Here is a 27,240-nt window from a genome sequence, read left to right as displayed (position 1 = left end):
GCAACCCCCAGATAGATGTCCAGTCCATCTGTACCAATCCTCAGCTTCGCCTATAGCCAGAGCTAAATAATCACTACCAAATTTCCAAGGGACTCCATAGCTTCTGCATGTCAGAGAGTCTCCAGTTTGGGCTGTATAATGGCTTCACTGACCCAGAGGGTTCTTCTGGAAGTCCAACAGCCGATAAAGTCTGTACCCGCACAAAATAAAGGCAATGCAGATATCAAAGAATATTTACCATTTTAATGATAAACTTACAGAACCAAAGTTCCAGCGTAGTACAGGTAGGGAGGGAAAGAAGGGAGCGAGCCACCTCTCCGCGCACCATTTATTGGCAGGCATTCGCCTGAGGCAAACCCCGCCCTCTAAAGGGGGCTGTCTTAACCCTACAAAAGTCACATCTTTAAAACTTGGGCCTGTAGCTGTTTGAATGTGGACAGGGCACAGCACTTCTCCGAGCCCTTTACTCTCAACTTTAACTTGGAGACAGCAGTTGCACTGCCCTCCTGGAGCTGTCGTGAAGGGTTTTCGACTCTCCTAGGGCAGTGGGCAACACACAGGAAGGCCGGAGGAAGTAATGGGTCTTGCTCATTTGCCCCTAGAATGAAGCAACAGGTACTTGCAGCCCCGTGTGCCGAGTGAGGAAACGGGAATGATCAGTTCATGGGACTGAAAAACTTCAAGCCGGGTCAGGTTCTAGGTCCAGCTTGATTCGGGGACCTGGCTTGTCCTGCATCGTTCATGTCTTCATCAGCATTGGCGCAGTTTCGGGCAGACGGCCTGTCCCTCCAGGGTGGCAGGACGGTGTCAGCTCTTCAGTCCACACCCATCTTTAGAGATGGCAACGCAGAGGAGGCCACCCTCCCCTTCTACCCCAAGCTCAGTTGGGGGCCATTACACTTTGTTCCTGAGCCTGCCACTGAAGTCAGCGGATGCCTCCTTGCTCCAGTGCTCCTCTGGAATTGGGGACAGGGACATAACTACTGAACCTTGGAGACAGAGCCCAGGGACGGTCTTGGTGTCACTAGGAGGGCAGCAGCTGACTGTGAGTGGGAAAACCACAGCATCCACAGCACCGCACCACCCATGCTATTCCAGGAGCGACACGGTTTGATTTCTTTTGGTTACGTGCTGACTGATTAGGAAGGCTGGGTGCTCACCCTCCACTCACCGCCGCTGTTTGTCACAGCACATCTAGGCCTCAAGTGGACATGCCGTTGTGTCAGCAGAATCGTCTAGCTCAGGTTCCATCAGGATCTGCTCAACAGCCAACCAGAATTCAGGACCCCATAAATGTCGCCAGTACATCTAATGGGCAAACTATTCTCGGTGGTGGAAAATTTTAAGCAAATGTTCCTTTCTTAAGACTGCAGTAAACATCCTCATCCTCTTCCCGGCCCCCCCTTTGTTGGTATTTTGTACTGAGCGGTGTCCCTGTCCACCAGTGTCCCTGTCCTCAAACTGTCCTGTGCTGGTGCTGGACCAGGCTGTTTGTAACTGCAGGGAATGAAGCTCCTACATTGGGCACCAATGAGGTCTGCCTGCTTTAAACATACGTTGTCCTTTGCAAAGGATGGGCCTGAGGCTCAGAGAACCTCATCTCCTTGCCCCTGTCCCTGGCCAGTCTCTTCTGTGTCCACGTCCCAGAAGGGAGGTCTGCCCCTACGCAGGAACCCTCCACGTTAGTCTGAACTCACACCTACTTCTCACGGCTGTTCCATCCACATTGCTGAATACTCCCGTGGTCATACTGCCAGCCTGCATGTCCTCCTTGTCTCCGAATCCTCCTCCTAAGAGACGTGCAGTGTCGGCCCTTCCTGTCTGCTGCTGCATTTTCTTCCTCTCATTCCAACCCCCCTGGAGAATCTCTTCTCACGGAAGCCTCTGTTGCCCAGTCCATTCATCCATGATGATTGCGGCTCCTGTGTCAGTCACAGAGCTGGGCTCCAAGGACACAGCTCGGCCACCCCAGAATTCCGAGTTTCGCAGAGAATGAACCTCACTTCTTGTACCCTGCCATCCACCCAACGTGGCATTTGTCCCTTGGCAGTGCCATTAAAATATCCACCCAGCCAACTGGCCTATCCCTCAGATGAGGACTATCTGAAATACTGCTCCATCTATACAAGGGTAATGCTGGGTGTCAAACCCCCAGCTGTAGGAACAAGTCTTAGCATCCTCCAGGAACTAAGATCTGACAAGAACTCTTGACTTTGTGTTCTCAGGGGACTGCTGGCTGCTGGCTGCCATCGCCTCCCTCACCTTGAACGAAGAAGTCCTGGCTCGGGTTGTGCCCCTAGACCAGAGCTTCCAGGAAAACTATGCTGGGATCTTCCACTTCCAGGTAACTGAAGAACTGACTTAGGCACCTCCTCACCCAGGCTCAAGGGCTCAAGAGTCTCCTGGTGTGGCTGGCTCCTCAGTCCCTGGTGGTTTGCGAACTCCTGAGATCAGTGTTGTTCTGCAGAGGATGCTGGGGGAGAGAGACAAGATTTTCCCAGCCTGAGAGTGGCGAGTGGGAATGACCCATGGAGGTAGATCTCGGTGTACAGGAAGTAATGTGTTCAGGAAGTAATCCACAAGTTTAAAAAACGCTTATTATTTGAGGTTTGAGATAGAAGTTAAGAAACTTCCTCTTTTTATGATGACAAACGAGAAATGATATTTTAGAAAGAAGTCCGGGTGGGTTTGGAGACACAGACAAGCTCCACCGTCCTCTCTTGCTTGGTGAGGGGCGTGCCTAGCATAGGAGACTGAAGAGCATCTTGGGAACCTACAAGGGGCTTGGCGGGAGAGAGCCTGGTGAGGCTGAGGCTCAGAGTCCCAGTGCCACCCTCTCTTGTCCTTCTTGCCCTGCAGTTCTGGCAATATGGCGAATGGGTGGAGGTGGTGGTGGACGACAGGCTGCCCACTAAGGACGGGGAGCTCCTCTTTGTGCACTCCGCTGAGGGGAGCGAGTTCTGGAGCGCCCTGCTGGAGAAGGCCTATGCCAAGTAAGTAACCACGCCCTTCCCAACACCCCACCCTTCCCCGGCTGCTGGACTCCAAAACAGCAGGAGCTATTCGGGGACTGTTCTGAGTAGAAGTTCTGTTCTATAAAAGGATGACTTTGGCCCAAACTGGGCTCTTAATTCAAGGAGGTAATGTGGGCATGGTGCCCGGTCACATGACGTACTGATAAATGGCAGTCATTGCTGTTTTTAATAAAGTAAACTGGAACATTCTGGGGCTGACTGCGCTGGGCTTGAGAAGGAACCTGGCTTCTTTGGTGGGCCCCACTGCATTTTACCAACTGAAAAGAGCAAAAGCTTTACCAGTGGGGAAAACAAAATACAAAAAAAAAAAAAAAAAAAAAAAAAAAAAAAAAAACTACCCATTGCAGAGATAGGGAAATTGTGGAAACTCACCCAAAACAAATCACGTGGCTGGTAAGATTGGTTTCCCAGTTCCAATCCTAGCTGTGTCTCACCCAGCTTGCCCAGAGTTGTGCTGGGCCTGCCCAGGGTGTGAGCCCCTCTGTAGAGGTGACTCAGCTGCTGGTGCTAGTGGCCCCCTGCATTGAGGTGAGTCCGTTTTAGCAGCTGCTGGGGTTAGAATCCCCACAGACCTAGGCTAAAACGGAGGGAGGCTTCAAGTCCTCAGCCGGGAAGACTGATGGAGAAGTCGTAGGAGTGAGCGCAGGAACCCGCTGTGTGCTTCCCAGGAAGCCGGCTTCATGGCTGAAGTGTCTTTCTAAGCACCTAACTGTCCAACAGTCAACCAGCCAATCTCCCCTTTGTGTCAGTGGGAGAGTCCACGCCAGAGGCTGGACCAGATCATCGCTAAGTCCTTCCAGCACCAGGACTGTACAATTCTGAAAACATGTCACAGCCATGGAGGAAACGTGATTAGGGAGATAGCGCCTTGCCTTCCTGGGTACCCCAAGTTGGAGATAAAGATAAGAAGACTAAAAGCGGAGGACCCCATGAGCTCCCGTGAGGGGGGACCTGAGTTGGAGTGGGATGGCCCCTTCGGGGATGACCACACAGGGTCAGCAGCATGAAGGGCCGTGAGTGGCAGCATGCCTTTCCTCCTTCAGGATCAATGGGTGCTATGAAGCCCTCTCAGGTGGCGCCACCACCGAGGGCTTTGAAGACTTCACAGGAGGCATCGCTGAGTGGTATGAGCTGAGGAAGCCTCCTCCCAACTTGTTCAAGATCATTCAGAAGGCTCTGCAGAAAGGCTCCCTGCTCGGCTGCTCTATCGACGTAAGTCCACACCACCCTCTGGAATCACCCTGGTCTGCCCTAGCTCAGGGGAAGCCCTGAGAGCGCCCAGGAGCTCATTAAGAACATTAGTGCATCCCTTGTTCACCACGCTGCTCATCACTTGAAGCCAGGGGTTGCTAGGCAACAGCAAGGCCTTCTGGGGGTGCCTTTGGCATAGAAACGCTGTCTCCAGCCCTTCCGTCCCCAGTCCATTTTCCATTCTGACTGCTCTGAATCACCCCACTCACAGAATCCAGTTTCCAGGAAAGTCCCCCAGCTTCTGCTGGTCTCCAGACCTTCACCCCACACCTGCAGGGCTGTCTGAGCACCCAGCAGCTTCTCACTCACTCTGTCCCAGTGCCCGTGGGTCCTGGAGAAGACTTCAGAGAGTAATTCCCCAAAATAGCTTTACAGGCAAACCTCAATAACAGGGATATGAGTGGTGGGCATGGTCTAGGCCCCAAGATTTTCCCAAGTCTGTGCCACCCAACAAGGGTAGTTTTGAGGAATTAGCGGTCCAATACACTGACTCTGAAGAGAACTGGAGATAAAAACTGCCATCTTGTTTGTGCAACTGAGCTGGGCATGGTAGGGGTTGGGATGGGAGACCAGAGCATCTTGGCCACAGGTGCCCGTTGGGTATCATCATTACGGTCCCCACGGGCACCTCCTTCACGCCCTCCCCATCCAGAAGACGCTGAGGGGTGTGCTTGGGAATAGGTGCTCCCACTTGCTCCTTGCCGATCAGCAACTGAAAGTACCACGGGGCTCCTCCAGATGGCGGGATGAATGTGCAGAGTTCCCCAGGCTGGGCCCCATGGCTTGTTCCTTTTTTTGGGTCGTTTTCGTATTAGAGTTGGAGCAGCTGCTGACTGTGTTTGCAGATCACCAGTGCTGCGGATTCGGAGGCTGTCACATACCAGAAGCTGGTGAAAGGACATGCGTACTCCGTCACCGGAGCTGAGGAGGTACTGGCCCTCTGGGAGGACCGAGTTCTTCCCCTACCCCCGCACCCCACTACTTGGCTGACCAGGGTGGGGCCTCCAGGCCCTCATCAGCGCGGCGCGCGCTGCCCCCTGCTGGCCACAGTTGCTGCTGCAGGCATTTTTCTATTCCGAGAGAGTTCCGACTTAATCTCTGAACCAGCTTTTAAAACAAAACCCAAACACAACGCTTTGTATCTGTATGGTATTTTATACTCTTCAAGATACTGTTAGTGGGCATGGTGCCTCATACCTGTAATCCTAGACTCTGTCTCCCATATGCTAGGACTTTTTTAAGAGATTTATTTTTATGCTTATTTCAACATTGCTAAGTTTTGCCACACACGCTCTCTCCATATGCATGGCTGTTTTTCCCGAGCCATTTACAAGTAAGCGGAAGCTATGGTGGCATGGCCTGAAGTCCCAGTAACTTTAGTGCAGAGGAGGGTTACTTGGGTTCATGTGTTCAGGGCCATGCTGGGTAACCCAATGAAACCTTGTCTAAAAAAATAAAAATAATTCCCAAACTGCATCTTCCTTTCATCCAACACCTTTAAGCAAGTGAGAAAGCCTCTCTGAGAGCCCAAAGTACATCCTATTCCAGTTAGCTAATTGAGGTTTAGCCATAACACCCCAAACACAGGCAGCAGGGCTGGCCAGGCTGTTGGTGCCTCAGGCTGCTGACAAAGACTAAAGGGTCCAGCCCTCCAAAAGCCAGATCCTGGGAGCCTTGATTCTCATTTTCTTTGGTTTATTTATTTACTTTTTGCTTTGGAGAGGTGGTGTTGTATTGAGATGGAGTCTCACTATGTAGTTCTGGCTTCCCTGGAATTTGGGGGAGGCCTCCTGGGTGCCTGGGGTTTAATTTTAGCTTTTCAGACCTGGGCAGCAGTGAGGGTCTGAGGGTCAAGCCCCTTCCTGATTCTGTGACCCTCCTCCATCCACTTGGCTCTTGCTGGAGGGGGTGTGGGTGTGAGCCTTCATGACTCTCAGCCTCTTCTGCTTCTTTTCCTTCAACTGGACAATCCATCAGGTTGAAAGCTCAGGAAGCCTACAGAAATTGATCCGAATCCGGAATCCTTGGGGACAAGTAGAGTGGACCGGGAAGTGGAACGACAAGTGAGAAGAGTGTGGGGTGTGCCAGGGTGCAGGGGGGGTGTCAGGGTGCGGGGTGTGCTAGGGTGCAGGGGGGGTGTCAGGGTGCGGGGTGTGCCAGGGTGCAGGGGGGGTGTCAGGGTGCGGGGTGGGCCAGAGTGAGGGGGGCTGTCAGAGTGTGGGGTGTGCCAGGGTGCGGGGGGGGGGGGTGTCAGGGTGCGGGGTGGGCCAGAGTGAGGGGGGTGTCAGAGTGTGGGGTGTGCCAGGGTGCGGGGGGGGGGTGTCAGGGTGCGGGGTGGGCCAGGGTGCAGGGGGGGTGTCAGGGTGCGGGATGGGCCAGAGTGAGGGGGGTGTCAGAGTGTGGGGTGTGCCAGGGTGCAGGGGGGGGTGTCAGGGTGCGGGGTGGGCCAGAGTGAGGGGGCTGTCAGAGTGTGGGGTGTGCCAGAGTGAGGGGGGTGTCAGAGTGTGGGGTGTGCCAGGGTGCAGGGGGGTGTCAGGGTGTGGGGTGTGCCAGAGTGAGGGGGGTGTCAGGGTGTGGGGTGGGCCAGAGTGAGGGGGGTGTCAGAGTGTGGGGTGTGCCAGGGTGCAGGGGAGGTGTCAGGGTGCGGGGTGGGCCAGAGTGAGGGGGGTGTCAGAGTGTGGGGTGTGCCAGGGTGCAGGGGGGTGTCAGGGTGCGGGGTGGGCCAGAGTGAGGGGGCTGTCAGAGTGTGGGGTGGGCCAGGGTAAGGGGAGAAGCTTGGGTGGGCAGGGTGCCAGGTAGGCCAGAGGGCGGGGAGGGGGCAGGGGGGCCAGGGGTCAGGATGTGCCAGGGTGTGGGGTGGGGGAGTCAGGGTGAGGGAGGGAGATGGGCCAGGGTGCGGGGTGGGGTTAGGGTGGGGGGACAGGGTGCAGGGTGGGGGGTGGGTCAAGGTTGGGGGTGGGCAGGGTGGGGGTGTTCAGGGTACGGGGTGAGCCAGGATGCAGGGTAGGGGTCAGGGTGCAGGGTCAGCCAGGGTGCGGGGTGGGGAGGGCAAGATGAGCCAGGGTACATGCATTCTACTAGGACCTGTTGAAACCCAGAGCGGAGGCACTGTGTGTGGTACCAAGAAGTGAGGTTCTGAGGTCATTCACCACTCACACCAAGTGGGTACCAGGGCTGTGCCCTTTTAAAGGTTCTTGTAAACAGGATACCACTCCCTGCACTAGTGCTGTGCCCAGGCTCAGGCCTCCAGCGGGGCACATTCTTTTCACCTGCATGCCTTTTTTCCAGCTCAGACTCACTCTGCTACTGGACCCTCTGGGGAAAAGGCACCCATAGGCGGGTGGGATGGCTTAGCGGGCAAAGGTGCTTGGCACTTAAGCCTGACGACATGAGTTTGATCCCAGGGACCCTCGTGGAGGAATGAGAGAACCAAGTAGCACAAATTATCCTCCGACCTCCACAGAAGCTCTGTGACATGAGCGTACCACCACCCTGCTGGCATATGTGAGCACATACACACACACACGGACACACACGGACACACATGGACACACACAGACACACACAGAAACATGCATGCACATGCAAAGTAAATAAATGTAAAAGAGAAAAAAAAAACAGTTAAAAGTCATCCCTCGTCCTAATAACACTTCCATCTCAAGGACATGAACTTTGCGCCAAGAGCAGAGATGTGCTGTTGACCTCCAGGGCTTGCTGGTAGCTGTTAGGTTTCAACCCTTGGGGGTTAATGCTCCATTAGCCTCTCCTCTGGGTCCCCCTTCCCCTCCCCCCACACACACTCTTTTCCTACTGCACACCTCCCCTTCCTCCACCCTTTCTCTGGCTTGTTCCAGTCAGTCTTGGCCTCAGCAGAGGAACACCTATTGGCAGGCTTTCTTCCAGGTTAGTTCTGGGGGTCCTTAGTGGATTCCCAGTCTCCTGGACCAGGTGATGCTCCCTCATCCCTGGATCGTGGGCCTTGCTCATTTTCTGCTCTCCTATCCGTAATCTTCCCGGAGAGAATGGCCTTTCCCCTTGCTCCCCGGGGGTACAAGGTTCTGTGCTTCTTAGGCTGTGCTTTGTGTTTCCCAGTGGGGCCTGGGTCCAGGAGGGATGACTCCCCCCTCCTTCCGGCGGCCTAGGCCCTCAGTAGAGAGAGTGGGTGTGCTCCGCGCCTCGGCTTTTGGGGACCATGAAGAGAAAAGGTCGTTATCACACACCCGTTCCTAAGGCCTCTCCTGTTGCTTTACTTTCCAGCTGCCCCAGCTGGAACACGGTAGACCCGGAAGTGAGGGCCAGGCTAACAGAACGACAAGAAGACGGAGAATTCTGGTAAGACAGTGGAGGCTCCAGGGCAAGAGCCCCAGTATTCCACACAGGAAAGTTGCTAACCAGAGCATCCGGCAGAAATGCTTTCAACACACTGAGGACATGTAACATGGCATCCTGGCTTTGCCGTTCCTAAGTGCCAGGCAGGGTGCTGCACTTCTATCATCCTAGCGCTCTAGGAAGTGAGGCAGAGGGCTCTCAAGCTGGAGACTAAGCTGCTTAGCCTAGGCAATCTAGCAAGAACTTGCTTCTAAAAACAGAGAAAAAAATTCTCCATACAATCCTGAACAACTGTCTCCACAGTGGGGTTGACACCCTGAGCAATGTCACAATGGCTGAGAGAAGTTCCTTCAGTAACGGTCAGATTCCAAGAGACAGCAAAGATGAGACCTTTCTTCCCACTAGTCCCCAAAGAGAGATCCCTGCTCATTAAGAAGCCAACTCCAAGGTGAAGGGATGGCTAAGTGGTTAAGAGCACTCTCTGCTCATGCAGACCTGAGTTCAGTTCCCAGCCCCACATGGTGGCTCACAGTTGTATGTAACTCCAGTTCCAGGGGATTTACATCTGGCCTCCTCAGGCTCCTGCCTGTATGTGATGCACATAAAGTCATGTAAGCACACATGCATAATAGAAATAAAAGAAGTCTTCAAGAGAAAGAAATCAGGTCCTTGACAAACAGAGGACCTTGGTGTGTGTGCTGCCCCAGAGAACATCTACCGTGGTTACAGTTTACCCTGAGAGCCCATATGTTGTCTCAGCTGTATTTATGCATGGCTTTCACTTCACATCTGAGGGCTCTGGGATGCAAAGAGAGTTCATCAGCTTGCTCAAAGTCATTCATTGGAACATGGCAGTTACAGGACTAGATCTGGGACCCTCTGAGTCTGTAGCTCTAGTGCCCACCACTGGGTCCCATGCAGCTCCTAGTCTGACCAGGTAGAAGACCAAAGTCAGCCCCATGTCTTCTATAACTCAGGACACCCTGTCTCTGCTTTGCCAGGATGTCCTTCAGTGACTTCCTGAGGCACTATTCTCGCCTGGAGATCTGCAACCTGACCCCTGATACCCTCACCTGTGACTCCTACAAGAAGTGGAAACTCACCAAGATGGATGGGAACTGGAGGCGAGGCTCCACTGCAGGGGGCTGCAGGAACTACCCAAGTAAGGGCCCTGCACGTGAGACTGCAGCCACGGCATCCCACCCTGATAGATACGCCACATCTGCCTGGACGCCCGGGGGACTTGGCTGTCACTCGCTCTCCTCCTTCACCACCAGCCTTGGTCTTAGCATCTTCTTCTGACTTCTCAGCCATACTACTTCCTTCATGCCTTTGCCCTGATAAACCCTTTGGGCCCCAGATCCTCTGGTCTTATGGCTGTCATCCGCTTTACGGAGGCAGTGCTAAGGCCCAGTTCATAGCTAGCTACCCTACGCCCTCACACACCAGCCTCTCGTTGCAGTCTTCCATCTTCTTGAGGGTCAAGTTCATTTAGGAAATGTAAACAACCAGGCAGTGGTGGCACACCTCTTTAATCCCAGCACTTGAGAGGCACAGGCAGGCAGATCTCTGAGTTTGAGGGCAGCGTGCTCTACAGAGCAAGTTATAGGACAGCCAAAGCTACCAGACCTACAGAGAAAGTAGACTGCGACCAGCCAGTGCCTCCAGTCCCAGCATCAGTGTCCAAGGGACAGTTCTAGAGTACACCTCTGGGAAGCCCTTCTGCCACCCACTCAAACACCCCACATCTGTTAGATGGGGTTGGGGGTGTCAGGAGACTCTCTCAAGGACCTTGGAGTGAATGCTCTTGGCCTTGTGAGATGCTCTCCCTCAACAGTACTTACTCAGTGCTGCTACTGAGGTAGCCTAGAAACTTTGTACGTGAATGCGTGTATGTTGACACACCTGGATTTGCAGAAAGAAATGGCTCCATGGCTGCCAACTCTGCAAGACCACGCTTCTAACTGCACAAGGGACAGGAGGAGCTTGGGGTAATTACCTCAATCAGGAGTGACTCGGGGTCTTGCCGAAGATGGGTCTTAGAAGTGGGGACCTTAGAGACACCATGAGGCTGAGCAAGAGACAGAGATGCTGAGCTAGGGCACAGGATACCCTGGCCTCAGCATTCACCACAGGGTAAGGGAAAGTGACGGCACAGTATAAATGTCCTTAGGAAGCACCAAAACGAGTCAACCTAAAAGCGAAAACGAACTTTGAGGGGAAATTTCTGATTTAGGTACTTCAGAGATTCAGGGTGTGCCAGGACCCCAGCAGTCTTCCATTTGCTCTGAGTAGGGGGTGATGAGCCTTTGGCAAGACTTCGCAGTGGGGGTAAGGATATAACTCAGGTGGTAGAGTGATTACCCAGCATTCACGAAGCCCTGGATTCAGTTCTTAGTCTAGCAATCCCTGCACTGAGGAGGTGAATTCAGAAGGATCAGAAGTTCAAAGTCATCCTGAGAGACAGCAAGTTTAAGGCCAGGGTGAGCTATTAGAACCCTTGAGGCAGAAGGCGAGAACCAGAGGAGGCCATTTCCTCACGAAAGGTGCAGATCCGCCTCTATAACCCTCCTCAGTCAGTAGCTACTCCAGCCAGGGGCTGCGGCTGGCCTCTGTTCAGCTTCCCCATCACCTGCCATCTCCCCTTTTCTCATCCTTGTCCCACTCCCTCAACCCCAAGGCCAGGGCCCAGCCCAGTTCCCAGCTCCCAGGCATTTATTCAAGGCTGTGCTCCTCTGTCCCTGATCCATAGATACCTTCTGGATGAACCCTCAGTACCTCATCAAGCTGGAGGAAGAAGATGAAGATGATGAGGATGGGGAGAGAGGCTGTACCTTCCTGGTGGGCCTCATCCAGAAGCACCGGCGGCGGCAGAGGAAGATGGGCGAGGACATGCATACCATCGGCTTTGGCATCTATGAGGTATGGGTGGGGCTGCGCTCTGCCTTCCCTTCCCTCCTCCCAGCCCCAAGCACACAGACCCCAAACTCAGGACTTGGCATAAGACAAAGGACAGGAACTTGGCCAAGCCCAAGTAAAGATGCCAGGACAACTAGATTTTGCTGACGCAAGGTCTGCCCAGCTATTTGTGTCTCCAAGAACCTCCTGGCCCTTCCCTGCGCCTCCATAGCTACCGTCCTAGGAGTTCCGTGCTTGGGAAAGATCTCTATGTCCTTTTCACATCCCTTAGTCCTGGATGGGGTTCTGGTTAGTCCAGCGAACTCCAAAGAACAGAAAAGGCTTAAGCTAGGACAGAATATTCTAGAGCATACCAAGTGTTGTGAGGGCTGGGCTGAGCCGAGAGGCCCTCATGGTCAGAGCCCAGCCAAGTCTTTGACCTGGATGGGAGAGAGCCCAGGACAGGAGAAAGAAGGGTCATTGTGCTCCCCCGGGGTCTGCTGGCTGCAGCCCCGCTCTCACAAACCCTCCAAGCCAAAGGAAAGCCATGCCTGCTCGACTGTACCAGAGGGAAGCCTTGGTGTGGCCGTCTCTCCTCTTCAAAGTGAGGGCTAAGGCTAGGAGACCTGGTTTCATATCAGGGACCTGCTGCAGTGAACATGGCCTTGATTGGCAGGAGGTGAGCACAGCACAGAAGACCTCAGGTGGCTGCCTAGGTGTCTTTTTGATTAGTGAGAACAATCTGACCACTTGCTGGGCTCCTCCTGGTTCTGCAAGCCGCCCCCGTCATTCCCTCCCTAAGGTCCATGTTTCTCAAGGTCACCTGAGTAACCTTAACACGGCTTTGGAAAATGGCAAACATTACGAAGCTGGGCTTCTGCCCACCAACTCCAAGCATACTCCTAGCACACTGGGAACCCAGAGAAGGCTTAACTGCTGTGCTCAGCCCTGCCAACGTGGCTGCTTCTGATTGGCTGTTGATCTGATCCCCATCCACCAACCCCAGAAATAGAGTTGTGACGTATACATAGGCCCTGAACTCTCAGCCTCTGGGACAGAAGCTGAGGATGTCAGACTTGGGCGGGATAGCTCAGAAATACAAAGTGAAATGTAGAACCTCACACCTGCGCTTGGGAGTCTAGTCGTGGGCTTTCAGAGTTGGCCAGAACTCTGGCAGTTACCAGTCCCGTTCAAATGTAAGAAAACTAAGGCCAGCGGGGGAATGTGATGTAGTGGAGGAAATACATACAGACTGGATGTGGCTGGCCTGCCTGTGGCTTCTTCCTCCCACTGCACCCAGAACTACTTTCCCTGAGTGAGAGGTGCGTGTGGGCTTCTATGCACCTGAAACCACGTGTCTCCAGGCAGGAATGGTGGTAGGAGCCCATCCGGCGTATCACCAGGTCCTGAGAGGGTGTTTCTTCCAATGTGACCAAACCACTTTGAGTCTGTGTTGACCTAGTTAATAGCACTGGAGCGCTACAGAGAAAAGCCACAGAAAAGAGTCAGTCAGAGAGCTGGTGTGTTCATCCTCCCCACGTCTGAATCGGGTCTTCTTTACTTTGCAGGTTCCAGAGGAGGTACGTCTGGCACCTGTCAGCTCCCAACCCCAGGGTTCCAGCTGCCAACACGATTGAGGCTTAGCCTGCCTGAACTCAGGGAGTAGCGGGAGCTTGGGAGGGGCTGGTGGCTGAGGGATGAGCCCTTGTCCCCTCTGAGCCCCACAGAGATGACTCCAATTCTGAATCCCACTGGACTAATCTCAGGACAAAGTATCTGGAGAGTTCATCAGTGTTCTCTGCTCCCCTGTGGCCCTAGAGAAGCCATGTAGAGTTTGGCTGTGGGGGCAGCCTTCTGCCCTTGGACTGCAGCAAGCATGTCACCAAGGCCTCTGTGGCTCCGAGAACAAGCAGGGAGGGGGAGGATGAACTGCATACTCTCCTGGACCCAACTCTCGGTCTAGGTGCCCCTGTACACACGACATATCTGTCTGAGCTTTTGTTTCTTTTCCAGTATAAATGGTGGGCCATTACCTCCCTGGGCACTGTAGGCATGAACTGAGTTATTGAAGGTCACAGTTAACAGGTATAAGATGTTTAACAGCCTGGTAACTCAGAAGGCCAGGTATTAAATGGCCATACCAGGCATCCTGACTCACCCATGGGCGTCCTGTTTTCACCAATAGACAGCTGAGCTGTATTGAGCACTAACTAACTAAGGAGTTGTGGTCCCAGCCTTAAGTGGCATCTGGTTTAACAGATGGGCCCTTCTCTGCCCCCCCCCCAAGCCTTGTCTTTCATTTTATCAGTGTGTGAAATACAACACAGAACTGACCTGGGTCCTTTGTGAGGGAGGAACCTCTGGCACCCTGAGAGTCTCCTAGAGCAAGGTGGATGGGAGAGGGGAGCTCCTGTCACACCTGGTCACACCCAAGCTCCTTACCAGTCATGTGTTGTTAGGAGTGGAAATGTTGCTTCTCATCTAAAATGAGCCGTTGTCCCATTATCCCTTTGTCTTGTTTCTCTGTTTAACATCAGCTAACAGGGCAGACGAACATCCACCTTGGCAAGAACTTTTTCCTCACAACCCGAGCCAGGGAGCGGTCGGATACCTTCATCAACCTCCGGGAGGTACTCAACCGCTTCAAACTGCCCCCGGGGGAGTACGTGGTGGTCCCCTCCACCTTCGAGCCCCACAAGGACGGAGATTTCTGCATCCGCGTCTTCTCAGAGAAGAAGGCCGACTACCAGTAGGTTCTGCCACCTCTCCTTTATTCCTGGTCTGCCCTTCTCTTTTCTTTTTCTGTAATACTGGCTTATGTAGTGATATTTTGTTTGTGTTCAAACAAATGAAGCTTGCCTGGAGATTGGAGTGCAGGGCTAAGCCACTAGAGGCCAAGCCGTGGTGGCTCACACCTTTAATCCCAGTATTTGGGCGGCCCAAACCTTTAACCCCAGCACTAGGGAGGTGGAGCCAGGAAGGGAGATGGCTGGACAGAGAGAGGAATATGAGGCAGGAGGAGACAGGAGCTCAGATGAGGTCAGTGCAAGGATAGGTAAACTGAACCACTCTAAGGCTTCTTCTCAAGGAAGCAAAGGGGAAAAAAACATGCAGGATGTGGGGTTTTTTTTCAAGCTGGGGAAGTGAGTAGTTTGTAGCCCAGGTTCACAGTTCATCTATGAATCATCAATAGTTAACATCATTTTAATAACCTGTGTACACCCTCTATTAGCCTATACTCTTCATAACCCTTGCTTTCCCAGGCCACGTGTAAGTGACAATGTGGATGGTCCATGCATCCAGAACTTTCCCTGTGTTAGTCAGGAAGCCTCTGGTGGAGGCTTTTAGGCAGACATAGCAAGTTCCTGCCATTGTCCCTGTGGCCTCCACTCACAGTAACTTCTGCCACATCTGTCCTTGTGTCAATCATTCAGCCAGCAGACAGAACCAACTCCGGACTGTCTAAGTGAAAAGAAGATCACTGAAAGGCTATGGGGACCCCAGCACTGATGGAGGGACCAGGGACAAGATGGGAAGGACAGGAACAAGGCTGTTCTGAGGACCATGGTCGGGACACCCTATGCCAAAGACCCAAAAGCCCCATAGGTTGTGTCTGATGGGGTGGGCACAGGCTAGACCCCAGCCATCACCTCCTGTGACAGGGAAGAGGCCATGGGAGAGAGACCAGGAAACCTTTGCTTCAAACAAGACACCACAGAGAAAGCATTCCAGTGCCCAACAGCTGTGAACCAGCGAATGTCACTAGAGTGTGGCTGTGGCTCCCATCCATGACAGGCTCTCTGGTTTGGTCGAAGCTTGCTGCAGGGAAGGGACCCATTGGATCATCACATGGTGTGGTGGGAGGAGCTCAGAGTGTCCAGCTTAGTCGCCCCTGATGAGATGGGGACAAGCCCGAATAGCATTGCCATGTCACTGCTCTGGGTCAAACCCTCTCCTGTCCTGCTAACCACAAGCCTTCCCCAGGCACTGTCAGCCCTCTCGGCTTGCTCCCGCGTGCGCTCTCTGCCCTTCAAAACGGTTGCCCTGACCCAGAATAGCCAACCTTTTGACCAGTTAGCAGCACTGAGAAGTCCCTTCCCCCTCTGTGAAGCCACAGGTCTGTAGAAGAGACTCTGAGTTTAAGATTGCAGGTACACAGGAAGCCCCTCCTAGACTTAAGTACCCTCACGGAAGGATCCAGCCTATGAAAGAGACTGTGTGAGAGTCAGCTAACTTTCTCAGCAGATTCCCTGTGGCTTACTCCAGCCCAGCATGGGACAAAGAGTTAGAGGTTCCTATGGGCAGGTCGCACCATGAAAGTCCTCCCATGGCAAAGAGTGTTTCACGTGAAACTTCAGTGTTGTCCTTTGAGACTGGGGTTGCGGCTCAGTGGCAGGGTGCTTGAACAAAACAGTTGCCAAGAAAAAGTCCAGAAGTGAGTTCACAAAGTGAGTCCATGGAGCCCCTGCTCCATGTGCTGTTTGATAAGGAGAATTTTTGTCTCAGCTTCTGCTGCCAAGGGGCTGTGCTGTGGCAGAAGCTCAGAGTGCAGAGCCCTCCTCTCCCACAGCATGCTGGATTTAAACACTGCTGTCCCATTTTATAGGGTGACTTCTGCAATATTTCCCATTCACCCTCCCCAACCTTCTAATAGTAAATTTCCTTTCTGTTTCCAGAGTTGTGGATGATGAAATCGAGGCCAACATTGAAGAGGTATGTCCTTCTTACCTCCCTAGTTCTACTCATTCTGAGGGACACAGAATGCAGGAGAGCAAAAACATGGCGAGAGCCTGGGTCCTTGACTGAGGGAACAGGGTTTGAAAGTGAGGCTATAGTCAGTCTCTTCTTCAATTCATTAAAGCCCAGTTTATCCGCATGCAGTGGTGTGAGGGTGGCGGGGAAGGACAGAGCACCAGGGCTACATTTAGCAGGATGAGTTCTGGTGACTCCCCTTGCTCGGCCTCACTTTTATCATCTATAAAATGGACTCAAAGGATAACAAGATTTCTCAGGTTTCAAAGGGTTTTAAGAATGGTTCAGTGGTAAATCCTGAGGGGCTTTTAGGATGTAAATCAGGAATTTTACCCAAGGCCCAATCTTAGCAAATGCAAGAAGTACCACAGGCTAGAGAAAGGAAGGGCTTCCCCTCTCTCTGGGGCCCTGAGGTGGTTGCTGAAGTCTGGTGCTTGTTGTATGTACCTAGTGCAACACCAAATGGTTTGTCACTGACCTAACTGCTCCACAGTATTCCACTTGGATAGACCATACAAGGTCATTTTTGTTAAATATTAAAGACACTTGGAATTACAAGAAGTTAAAGTATAACCTCCCTTCTCATGTGACTTCCACTCCCACTCATGGGCTTTAGCTAAAACAAACAAAACAAAACAAAAAAACCTTAGCTGAGCACAGTGATGCGCTCCTGCAGCCTCAGCCCTGCAGAGGTAGAGACCAGAGAATGAGGAGCTCAAAGCATCCTCGGCTTTGCACTGGGTTCAAGGTCACCCAGACTACTTAAAAGACAAGTGTGGTGACACATACCTATCACCCCAGCCCTCCATAGGTGAGACAAGGATCAGGAGTTCAAGGCCACCCTCAACTACAAAAGGAGTTTATATGAGACCTTGTCTCAAACAAAACAAAATATTCAGTTCTTCGCACTGTTATACATTGTAAGCCCAGCATCCTTAGAATTCTGGCCCAAGGGAGTGGAAGACTCTGGGAGTGGGAGAGGGGCTGCCCTGGAAGGGAAGGAGCATCTTCCTGTCAATCTTCACTTTAACCGGTCTCCTGTTTCTGCTCCTCACCTTCTAGATTGACGCGAATGAGGAGGACATCGACGATGGGTTCCGCAGGTTATTCGCTCAGCTGGCGGGGGAGGTAGGTGTCAGCAAAATTCTGCTGACTTAGAGGAAAAGTGATTTTCCCAGAGGAGACTTCCATTTAAGGGGGAGGAAAACAAACCAAGCAAAAGCAGAAGAATTTTGGTCGTCGCTCAGACCCTTAGCCCGACCCTTGCTCACATCCTCTCAAGCCCTCTGCTGGCTCTAAGGGACTCCTCTGTTCAGGCCAGCCCTGGCTCTGCTCTTCCTTAAGATTCTTGGCTCTCTTTGAGGTTGTTTTATTCCTCTGTGCCATGCCAACTGAGACTTGAAACGTGACTCCCCGTCTTGACCCCCATACACATACCTGAGATGGAAGGGTCCCATCCCTCCAGAATATAAGCAGTTTATACCAAAGCGTTATTTTTCTTTTTCTTAAAATAGTCCCCCAGGCCTCCAGTTCCACTACAAAGCCAGCCTGCCCTTCCTTCCCAGCAACTCCAGAAGCCAAGTGTCCTTCCCCATTGTAAACTGCCTCCAATGTTACCATGAGGCTGGTCTGTTGCCTAGCCACAGGCTCATCAAAGGACTCAGACAGACGCTGTTAGCTCTGCAGCACCAACTAACTCCCCTACCGCTTGTTTCTCAAGGGAAGGGGCCTCAGAGAAACTTACAGTCTCTTCTAATTGAATAACACATACATACCCTGGGGCTTGTCGTGGTTACACAAATACACCGAAGTGAACAGAGGTAGCTGGACCACTGCTGAGGAGACCTGGCAAATGACCCCAGAGAAGGGCTGAGCCATCTTGTAGATGACTGAGCTTAAGCGGTTTCAGGAAACCCAGGGTCTGAGTTGTAGAGGGTGGGAAGGATGGGGTGAGAGAATTACAGTGAGGAACATTGTGAACGTGGTCCCTGCCATACAGAAAGGGTGACTTGCCTGACCTCGTATGTGCCCTACCTTATAACAGTAGATTGAACACAAGCCAGGTCACTACTCAGGGTAGACTGGGGACTGCTGAACCAACGTCTCTTGGGGCATTAGCAATGAAACAAGATCTATCCAAGACATTCACTGCGTTTCACCCAGCTCCCACAGGGAGCCCAGGATGATGATGTGTCCTATATCCGCAGGATGCTGAGATCTCTGCCTTTGAGCTGCAGACCATCTTGAGAAGAGTTCTAGCCAGGCGTAAGTGTCCCCTTTGCAAACCCCTCATCACACTCTTACCGTTGCGGACATGAGGTGCTATGGGAGACTCCTTCCCTCAGGCACATGTCCGCTGCTGTGGCTAAGCCGTCACTCTCTGCTCCTATATAAGTCATTGCCTTTGCACTCCCAGCACCGGAACGAATAGGACAGAGGAGGAGGTGTGTGAAACAAGGCTGCAGAGCAAAGGTTCCTGGGTCTAGCGATGACAGATCAGATCCAAATTCTACTACTTACAAGCTCTATAAATAAACCACGTTAGATAGATCACCCGTCTGACTTTTCACCCCTTATCTGCAAAATCCACACACTATGGCTCCCTCTTCCCGGCGGTTGAACATCCGTCCAGAACCTGCTTGTTCCATTCACTTGAGCCAATGATCCAAGTAATGACTAACTCTGGAAATGTCTGCTCAGGCCCAGGCTGGAGGCTCCCAGAAAGAATAAACAAGACTAAGTAGAAGCCAGAGAATGAGGAGCCAAGCTTATCATCAACCTTTTTGCGCTTGTGACTATCACTTTCTTGTGTGTATGTGTGTGTATGTGTATGCATATATGTGTATACATGGTATACACAGGGATGCCACAGGGCACATGTAGAGGTCAGAGGCCAACTAACAGGAGCCTGTTCTTTCCTTCTCTTGTTTGGGTTCTAGATGTCGAACTTAGGTCATCAGGCTTGGTGACAAGCACCTTTAGTTGAGCCATCGCGATGTCTTTTGTTTGCTTTTTTGTTTTGTTTTTTGCTTTGGGATACGCTTTCATTCTGTAGCTTAGCACGACCTCCTTGGACTCAATATGTAGCCCAGGCTGGTCTTGATCTCACAACAATCCTCCTGCCTTGGGCTGCTGAGTATTGGATTTTAGTGTTGGGATTATAGGTGTGATTCACCGTGCCAGCTCTTCTAGTTTCTTTAAAATCACCCAAAGACTAATGCTCAGTTCCCACACTGTTCACCACCAGAGAAGAAGGAAAATATACTCCTCCCATTGAATCATTACAAATCATCCTGCCTCTGATAGAATACTAGAGTAGTTAGTGTGGGATGCCTGAGGTTACACATTGTGACATCCCAAACATCAGCTCTGTCAGTCATCATGGGACATCAGATGGCCTCTCCCTTAACCCCTTAGGATAAGAATAAATCTTTGTTTTAAAGCTTAAGAAGAGTACAAGGTCTCTAGAATGTTCCATGCTTGGTGTGTGTCCCTCATAGACAATGGGTTGCTGCGTGTGAGTCTTGAACAAATGATTCACAGAGTGCTTGGCCTCAGGGTGAGGATGGCGGAGCCAGCATCCCAGCAGGCCATGCAGGGCTTCCTCAGGGCTGGGCCCAACTGCACTCCCCTCACCCTCAGGACAAGGGAATGGAGTGACCCTTGAGGCTGTCAGGCACGAGGGTGGTCACAGGGCCCCTGAGGTGATGGCTGTAGTGCCTGTGGAACACAAAGTCGCTGTGTCCCACACAGCCGGAGTGCAGGAAGAGCTAAGCCATGCTTGGTTCAGCCCACTCCTCGTGGAGGGAAAAGCATGCACTATGCATGGACCTTTCTGAACTCAGACCCCTTCCCTGCCTGCCTGATGACTCCAGCATTCTAAGTGTCCCCACAGCCCCATGCCTGTAAATGCAGGTTTCTCTGTCCCGCCACATCCTGCTGCCTCTTCTAAATAATCACTTGGAGGCTTAATACTAATCACAGAATGTTTGGCCTATTGCTCAGGCTTGTTGCTAACTAGCTCCTACTTTTAAATTAATCTGTACATTGCGACGTGTCCGTGGCTTTTTTTTTTTTTGTGACCGTGGCTTTTATCCGTCTGCTGGCATGATGTTCCTTGGGCAGCTGCTCGTGTCTCTCAGACTCTACCCTTCTTCTTTCCTGTATTTTCAGTTTGACTTTTCTGCTTGGCATTATTCTGCCTCGCAATAGGCCAAAGCAGCTTCTTTATTAACCAATGAGAGTAACACATATTCACAGAGTAATGAAGGGTTATCCCACGGCACATGCCTATCCTGGGGAATGGGTTAGTGTCTAGTAGAGCAAGATTAAGACAGGCTAGACTCAACTATTCTACAAAGACATCACCAAAAGGGTTGTTCCTAGTGGCCTGGCGAGATGGCTAAGGGGGTAATGTGCTTGCCACACTGGTATGAGGACCTGTGTTTGAGTCCCCAGAACCTATGTAAAGCCAGGTACAGCAGCATGCACCTTCGCATGTGGTAGGATGGGAGGTGGAGATGAGAGTCCCCAGAAGCTGTGGGCCAGTCTAGCATACACGGGGGCTACCAACAGAGACCCTGTCTCAAACAAGGTGACCCACACCCAAGGCTGCCCTATGACTCCACACATGTGCCCTGGTACATACCCATCTACTCACACACACGCATATACACCGATCATACATTCGCATTACCATCATACACACACACACACACACACACACACACACACACACACACACACACAAGTCTGTGGGGGGTGTGACAGGAGTCTCAGGCCACCAATGGCACAGGACTCACCTAGAGAAGTTCTAGGTCCTCAGATTCTCAGTCTACTGGGGACACAGACCCAACTGGCTGCAGATGGACAGATGGCGCAGCTGCCTTCCTCTCTCCGCTCAGAGACTATAACGAACACACGTGCTCTCTGGCTGCTCATGACGACATGGCAGTTTTCCACCCTGTCAGCAATTAAAGGTTCAGCTGTGGCCAGGTGTGGTCGCACATGCCCGTAATCCCAGCAATTGTGAGGCAGAAGTGTGGATTTGAAGCCTGCCTAAACTTGAAAACAAGGCTCTGTCCAAAAAACCAAAAAAGAATGCCATCATTTTTTATCTCTTGTTTATTTTAATATTAAAGCCCTGTTTGTCCAGCACACGTAAGATTCCCTGCTCTTCCCCAGTTTCCCAGCCAATTACTACACATGGCTAGAGTAACCTACCGGGCTGCTGTAGTGGCCGGCACAGCAGACGTGTCTTCTGTCAGACACTGCTAGTCTGAAGGGCCTTGCTCACATGTTTATCTTGTCTTTTAGGCCAAGATATCAAGTCAGATGGCTTCAGCATCGAGACCTGTAAAATCATGGTGGACATGCTAGATGTATCCTTTAATGTGCTCAGGGCGGAGACTAGCTTCCTCCGTTAAAGGAAGTGAGTCCATTCACTTCACAGGCTAGGGGTGCGGACAGCCAGCCGGTCAGGTCCAGGGCTCAAAACCCTGGCCATACATCCGCCATCTCTACCCAGATCCACCATCTCTACCCAGAGCAGCCTGGGCAACTTCTTGAGTGACAGTGTTCTCCTGCTTTCCTAAACCATGATGTGTCTGACATGAATTTGTGTCTGCGGCAAGATTCCCTTCTAAAACCATGTGTTCTTCTGTTCATTCTAGCACATGGTGGGACTGAGGCAGGAGGATTTCCAATTTGAGGTCAGCCTGGGCTACATAGCAACTGTCTTTTTAAAAAAAGTTTCTTAGACCCGATGCCAAGGACCTGGCATCCTTTCTCTTTGGCCTAGCTCCCCCCGGGCCTCCCACCTGTCCCTGAAGTAGACTAACCATGCTTCCCCTCCATTTCTGAGGTCCAGTAACAGAACAGAGTGAGTTTCTGTGACACTCCCACCAGCCACATGGCATGTACCTATGATGCAGCTCCCTTTACCAGACGCCTTAAAAGTACCAAATAATTGTCAAGGGCCCAGTTGTCTGTCTATCATCTCATAACAAACTGCTAGCCCCCACAGCACCCCTGTCAGCAGACGGCAGGGCTCCATCACACCCTTCCCAGTCAGCAGACGGCAGGGCTCCATCACCCTTCCCCAGTCAGCAGACAGCAGGGCTCCATCACCCTTCCCAGTCAGCAGACGGCAGGGCTCCATCACCCTTCCCCAGTCAGCAGACGGCAGGGCTCTATCACCCTTCCCCAGTGAGCAGATGGCAGGGCTCCATCACCCTTCCCAGTCAGCAGACGGCAGGGCTCCATCACACCCTTCCCAGTCAGCAGACAGCAGGGCTCCATCACCCTTCCCACTCAGCAGACGGCAGGGCTCCATCACCCTTCCCCAGTCAGCAGACGGCAGGGCTCCATCACCCTTCCCCAGTCAGCAGACGGCAGGGCTCTATCACCCTTCCCCAGTGAGCAGATGGCAGGGCTCCATCACCCTTCCCAGTCAGCAGACGGCAGGGCTCCATCACACCCTTCCCAGTCAGCAGACAGCAGGGCTCCATCACCCTTCCCCAGTGAGCAGATGGCAGGGCTCCATCACCCTTCCCCAGTCAGCAGACGGCAGGGCTCCATCACACCCTTCCCCAGTCAGCAGACGGCAGGGCTCCATCACCCTTCCTGCTGTCCTTTTGAGAAAACTGGAGAGTATGAAAAGCAGAAGGCAAACCCTTCTGTAAAACCTCCCCACACATGTGCTGGCAAGACTGGGAGATCCAGCCCACAGGCCAATCAGGTGCCACTATACAGATGGTCACTGTATCAGGGACCGCATACTCCAGGAACTTTCCTTGACCGAGGGCAGGAAGATGGGAGTGGCAAGCTGGGGCTGAAGGAGTTCTACATCCTCTGGACGAAGATTCAGAAATACCAAGTAGGGTCCTGGGGACCCTGGGGTGGGTAGGTCAGTGCTGGGGGATATTCCAGACATATGCATTAAGACGCACCCTCTGGAGGGTGGGGGAGCGTTTCCAGGGGAATTGAATTTTATCCTCCTCCTGTAGGTCATGACCCCTTTGGGGTTTGAGTGACCCTTTCACAGGGGTTGCATATCAAATATTCAGTTTCATAACGGTAGCAAAATTGCAGTTATGAAGTGGGAACAAAAACAATTTTATGGTTGGGGGTCACCACAACACGAGGAACTGTGTTAAAGGTCACAGCATTAGGAAGGTTGAGACCCGCTGCCCTACTAAATATTGAAAGTAAAAGTGATTCTAGTGAGGCCAGACTAAAGGCAGGGAGACGGAAGACTTCACTCAGCACTCACTTCCCGGGCACCTTGACACCTGTTTCGCTTTGGGTCAGGGTTCTAATAAGTGTTTTCCATGTTCTAGAAAATTTACCGGGAAATCGACGTTGACAGGTCTGGGACCATGAATTCCTATGAGATGCGGAAAGCACTGGAAGAAGCAGGTACCACTTCATAGCCATGCCCTCTCGCCCGTGCTTTCTGCTGAGCCTCGTTCTATACCATACAATATATATAAAGCTTTGCTGGTGGGTCTGAAGATGCAGCTCAGAGGTAGGGCTCTTGCCTAGCACCCACAAGACCGTGGGTCCTAACCCCAGCTCCACAGAAAAGTTAGACTAGCCAGAATTCGTTTGGTGGCATAAAGCAGGAACTGGTCTAAAATGACACACAAACACGTCCTTCTTGTTCCCCTCGAAAAGACCGACTGCTCAAATTAAATGTCATCCCGGAAGCTCTGCCCATAGTGTCTTCCCAAATCTAAGTTTTGTGTGGAACAGCCTGGCAGAGCAAGAAGATAAAGCCAGCTCTGAGTGTGTGTGTGTGGTCTATGTAAGTGTGTTTGTGTGTATGGTGTGTGTGTGTGATGTGTTTGTGGTGTGTGTATGTGGTGTGTTTGTGAGGTGTGTGTGTGTGTGTCCCTTCCCATGCTCCTCCCACTCTTTCCCCTGCAGAGCTGACTTGGTAGACTCTGGCTGGCTCAGCTCAGCTTTCAGGAAAGCCCCGGCAGAACAGACATCAGTAACTAGGGTATAAACCTAGCAAGACCAACGGAGAGGAGACCTCTGTTCTTGAGGACAAATCTGACTGCATGTGACTCCAAACACTGTGTATCTTTCCCTCGGGCAGACAAGACGGGGCGGGGTCTTCTGCTGTTAGCACCTCAGGCACCTCCTGTCTACTACTTAGTGATCCGGGACAACAGGTCACCACCATCACATGCTGCCAGCAGACCCAAAAGGACTCCTTGTAGCATGAATTCTAATTGTTCTTATAGTAAAAACCCAGAGTCAGATATTAGGGGTGAAAGCTGAGAGATCAGAGAAGCAGAGCAGCCAGCCACTAGAGAGACCATTTATTTCTACCAAGTCCTCAGACTGAAGGGAAGATTCGGTCTCTCTGAAACCTCAGACTGTATCTGAGTTCCTGTCTCCTCCCGCCTTACATTCCTCTCTCTGCCCAGCCATATCACTCCTGTCTCCACCTCCCTAGTGCTGGGATCCCAAGTGCGGGGATCACCTTTGTGTGAGCCCTGTTTCTCTTTTAGACAGATTCGATCTCATGTAGCCCAGGATCTGGGGTTCTGTAGAGGTGGGATCGCTACAGCTTCTTGCTTTTGAAGGCACACCCATGACTTCTGCTTGCACACACTGTTAGCCAGAACTTACAAGATCTCCTACAGCTGCAAGGAACGCTGGGAAGTGCAGTCTACATACCCAGACAGCAATGGGCCTGCTTTAAGTTCCTTTTCTATTCACAAGGAAAAAATACTATTAGTCTGCCACGTAAATCTAGGAAGAAGCTCATCTCCAAGATGCCTTAGAGCTAACTTACACGGTTGTTGCTACATGTCGATGACCATGGTCTTCAGTTCAGAACAGCATGACCACTGCAGAAGAACAGACAAAAGCGTTACTTGTTAGGAAAAAGACAGGGTGGTGGAACAGTTCAGAAACAAAGAGGGACTGCATTGCAAAGTTCAACCATGGATGAAAGCAGTTATGGGTGTAATTTAAAGTGTCACACAGTCCAGGGAGCTGGGAAGATGGCTCGCTGGTTGAGAGTATTTGCTCTCAGAGGACTGACTTTGGTTCCCAATGCCCACATTGGGTGTCCCACAACCACTTGTAACTTCAGTTCTAGGGGATCCAACACCCTCTTCTGGGCTCTGCAGACACTGAATCCAGGTGTCACACATATACAAAAGCACATACATGCAATAAAATAAATAAATAAAAATATAAAAATAAAGGAAGGGAAGAGAGAGAGTGTGTCACATTGGTTCCACAGCCTGTGAGCAGAGCTGGATGGTGGGGTGGCTCTCAGCAGAACTACGGCAATGGGATCTGGCACTCAACCAATGGCTCTTTGTTCCCTCACCTCCAGGTTTCAAGCTGCCCTGCCAACTCCACCAAGTCATCGTTGCCCGGTTTGCAGACGACGAACTCACCATCGATTTTAACAATTTTGTTCGGTGTTTGGTTCGGCTGGAAACGCTATTCAGTACGTTGGCTCTTTCTGCTCCCTTAGCTCAGTTAAGGCCTAGCCTGTCTGTCACCAGGGGTGCGACTGCTGGCTTGTCTGTCTATGAGCTGGGAATGAATTTCCCTTTTGTTAAACTGGGGAAGCAGGAAGGAGTTGTAACTTGTGCCATCCAGTGAGAACCAGCTGCCAAACTGGCCAACGCTGCAAATCTGCCTTTCCGTGCCCTCAGTTTTCACACCCCCTGTCCTCCCTCCACAGAGATATTCAAAGAGCTGGATCCTGAGAACACCGGGACCATAACACTCGACCTTATTTCTGTAAGTCAGCAGCTCACACCAACCCCCGGCTCCTGGGAAGGCTGGTAGAAGATGGGTCAGACAGGCTGTTCCTAGGGTGACATTCTATTGGAAAGTTCGCATCTGAGTTTTTTTTCTGATCTCTTGGGGATAAGACTGTAAATGGTTGTAAAGTCCCATGATGCACTTTGATCTTCTATTTCTGAACTACTTGCTGATTCTCCTGCCTAGGAAAACACACCTGGCTCTCCCGTCCCATGAGTGTTGACTGGAGCATAAGCACCAGGTTAAACTAAGGTGACTTGGGTATACCAGATGGCTGAGGAAAGAACCGATCAGCACTTGAGAGAATGTGCTTGTAGAATGAGACCCTTTGGGTGGAATTTAGCTGGGCTCTGGGAAGACCTGCCATTTGAGGCCATATCTACTCATAGTATTTTTTTTGAGACAAATACTTCTTTCTATTATCTCTTCTCTTTAACATGAAACTAACGATACATACATCTATGCCCAATAAGCTTATGTGTCTACAACTCATCCACACATCTCTGAGATCAGTCTAAGCCTGCAGTCCTCAACCTGTGGATCGTAACCCCTTTGGGGATCAAACAACCCTTTCACAGGGGTCACTTAACCACTGGAGAACACAGATATTTACATTATAATTATAACAATAGCAAAATTACAGTTATAAAGTAGCAAGGAAGCAATTTTATGGTTGGGGTCACCACAGCATGAGGGACTGTACTGAAGGGTTGCAGTGTTCGGAAGGTTGAGAACTACAGCTTTAAGTCAACGTGGCAGGCAGCTTCACCAAAACAAAACAGGGCATCCTCTTGTCATCCTACAATTAGAAGGCTCACAGTCCCAGAAGCAGCGGGGTAGTAGAGAGTCTGCTGAGTGTTCACAAGGCCCTGGGTTCAATTCCCAACACAGCAGAAAAAGATAAAGCAGCAGAGAATCCAGGACCACGTGACTCCAGAAGGCTACAGAAGGATGCAGGACTAAGGGGAATGGTAGCCACCAGTGCTTCCCCGTGTCACACAGAGGAGCCAAATGACAAGGAGACAGGGCTTGGGGTCTAACAACTTTTTTTTCTTGAATTTTGAACTCTTGTTTTAAACCAATCCTCAAACACTGTTCATTGCTGTGCAGTGCACTGTAAAGTACCCATATCCAAGTAGCAAGCTTTTTGCCAGCTACAAACGACCAGTTGCTT

The 27,240-nt window shown here is 51.6% G+C and overlaps 1 protein-coding gene across 3 annotated transcripts in view; it reads left to right on the top strand.

The window, feature by feature from the left end:
- Capn2 (calpain 2) overlaps positions 1-27,240 on the top strand; it is a 53,085-nt gene that overhangs the window by 23,865 nt on the left and 1,980 nt on the right. The window contains exons 3-20 of one of the 3 annotated variants that reach the window (XM_075989362.1): positions 2,226-2,344; positions 2,860-2,993; positions 4,079-4,247; positions 5,132-5,215; positions 6,264-6,349; positions 8,544-8,618; positions 9,617-9,777; positions 11,368-11,537; positions 13,082-13,093; positions 14,051-14,262; positions 16,190-16,226; positions 17,328-17,393; positions 18,473-18,530; positions 21,582-21,646; positions 23,074-23,142; positions 23,606-23,684; positions 25,627-25,743; positions 25,984-26,042. In XM_075989362.1, coding sequence (XP_075845477.1) covers positions 2,226-2,344; positions 2,860-2,993; positions 4,079-4,247; positions 5,132-5,215; positions 6,264-6,349; positions 8,544-8,618; positions 9,617-9,777; positions 11,368-11,537; positions 13,082-13,093; positions 14,051-14,262; positions 16,190-16,226; positions 17,328-17,393; positions 18,473-18,530; positions 21,582-21,646; positions 23,074-23,142; positions 23,606-23,684; positions 25,627-25,743; positions 25,984-26,042 — 1,772 coding nt within the window. Of the gene's footprint in view, positions 1-2,225; positions 2,345-2,859; positions 2,994-4,078; positions 4,248-5,131; positions 5,216-6,263; positions 6,350-8,543; positions 8,619-9,616; positions 9,778-11,367; positions 11,555-13,081; positions 13,094-14,050; positions 14,263-16,189; positions 16,227-17,327; positions 17,394-18,472; positions 18,531-21,581; positions 21,647-23,073; positions 23,143-23,605; positions 23,685-25,626; positions 25,744-25,983; positions 26,043-27,240 lie in introns of all 3 variants that reach the window. The other 2 variants (XM_075989361.1, XM_075989360.1) reach the window with 2 other exon arrangements.

Source organism: Microtus pennsylvanicus, chromosome 10, assembly GCF_037038515.1.
Source record: "Microtus pennsylvanicus isolate mMicPen1 chromosome 10, mMicPen1.hap1, whole genome shotgun sequence".
Taxonomy (NCBI): domain Eukaryota; kingdom Metazoa; phylum Chordata; class Mammalia; order Rodentia; family Cricetidae; genus Microtus; species Microtus pennsylvanicus.
The sequence above is the reverse complement of the archived record's forward strand: the minus strand, read 5'-3'. Positions and strand labels throughout refer to the sequence as shown.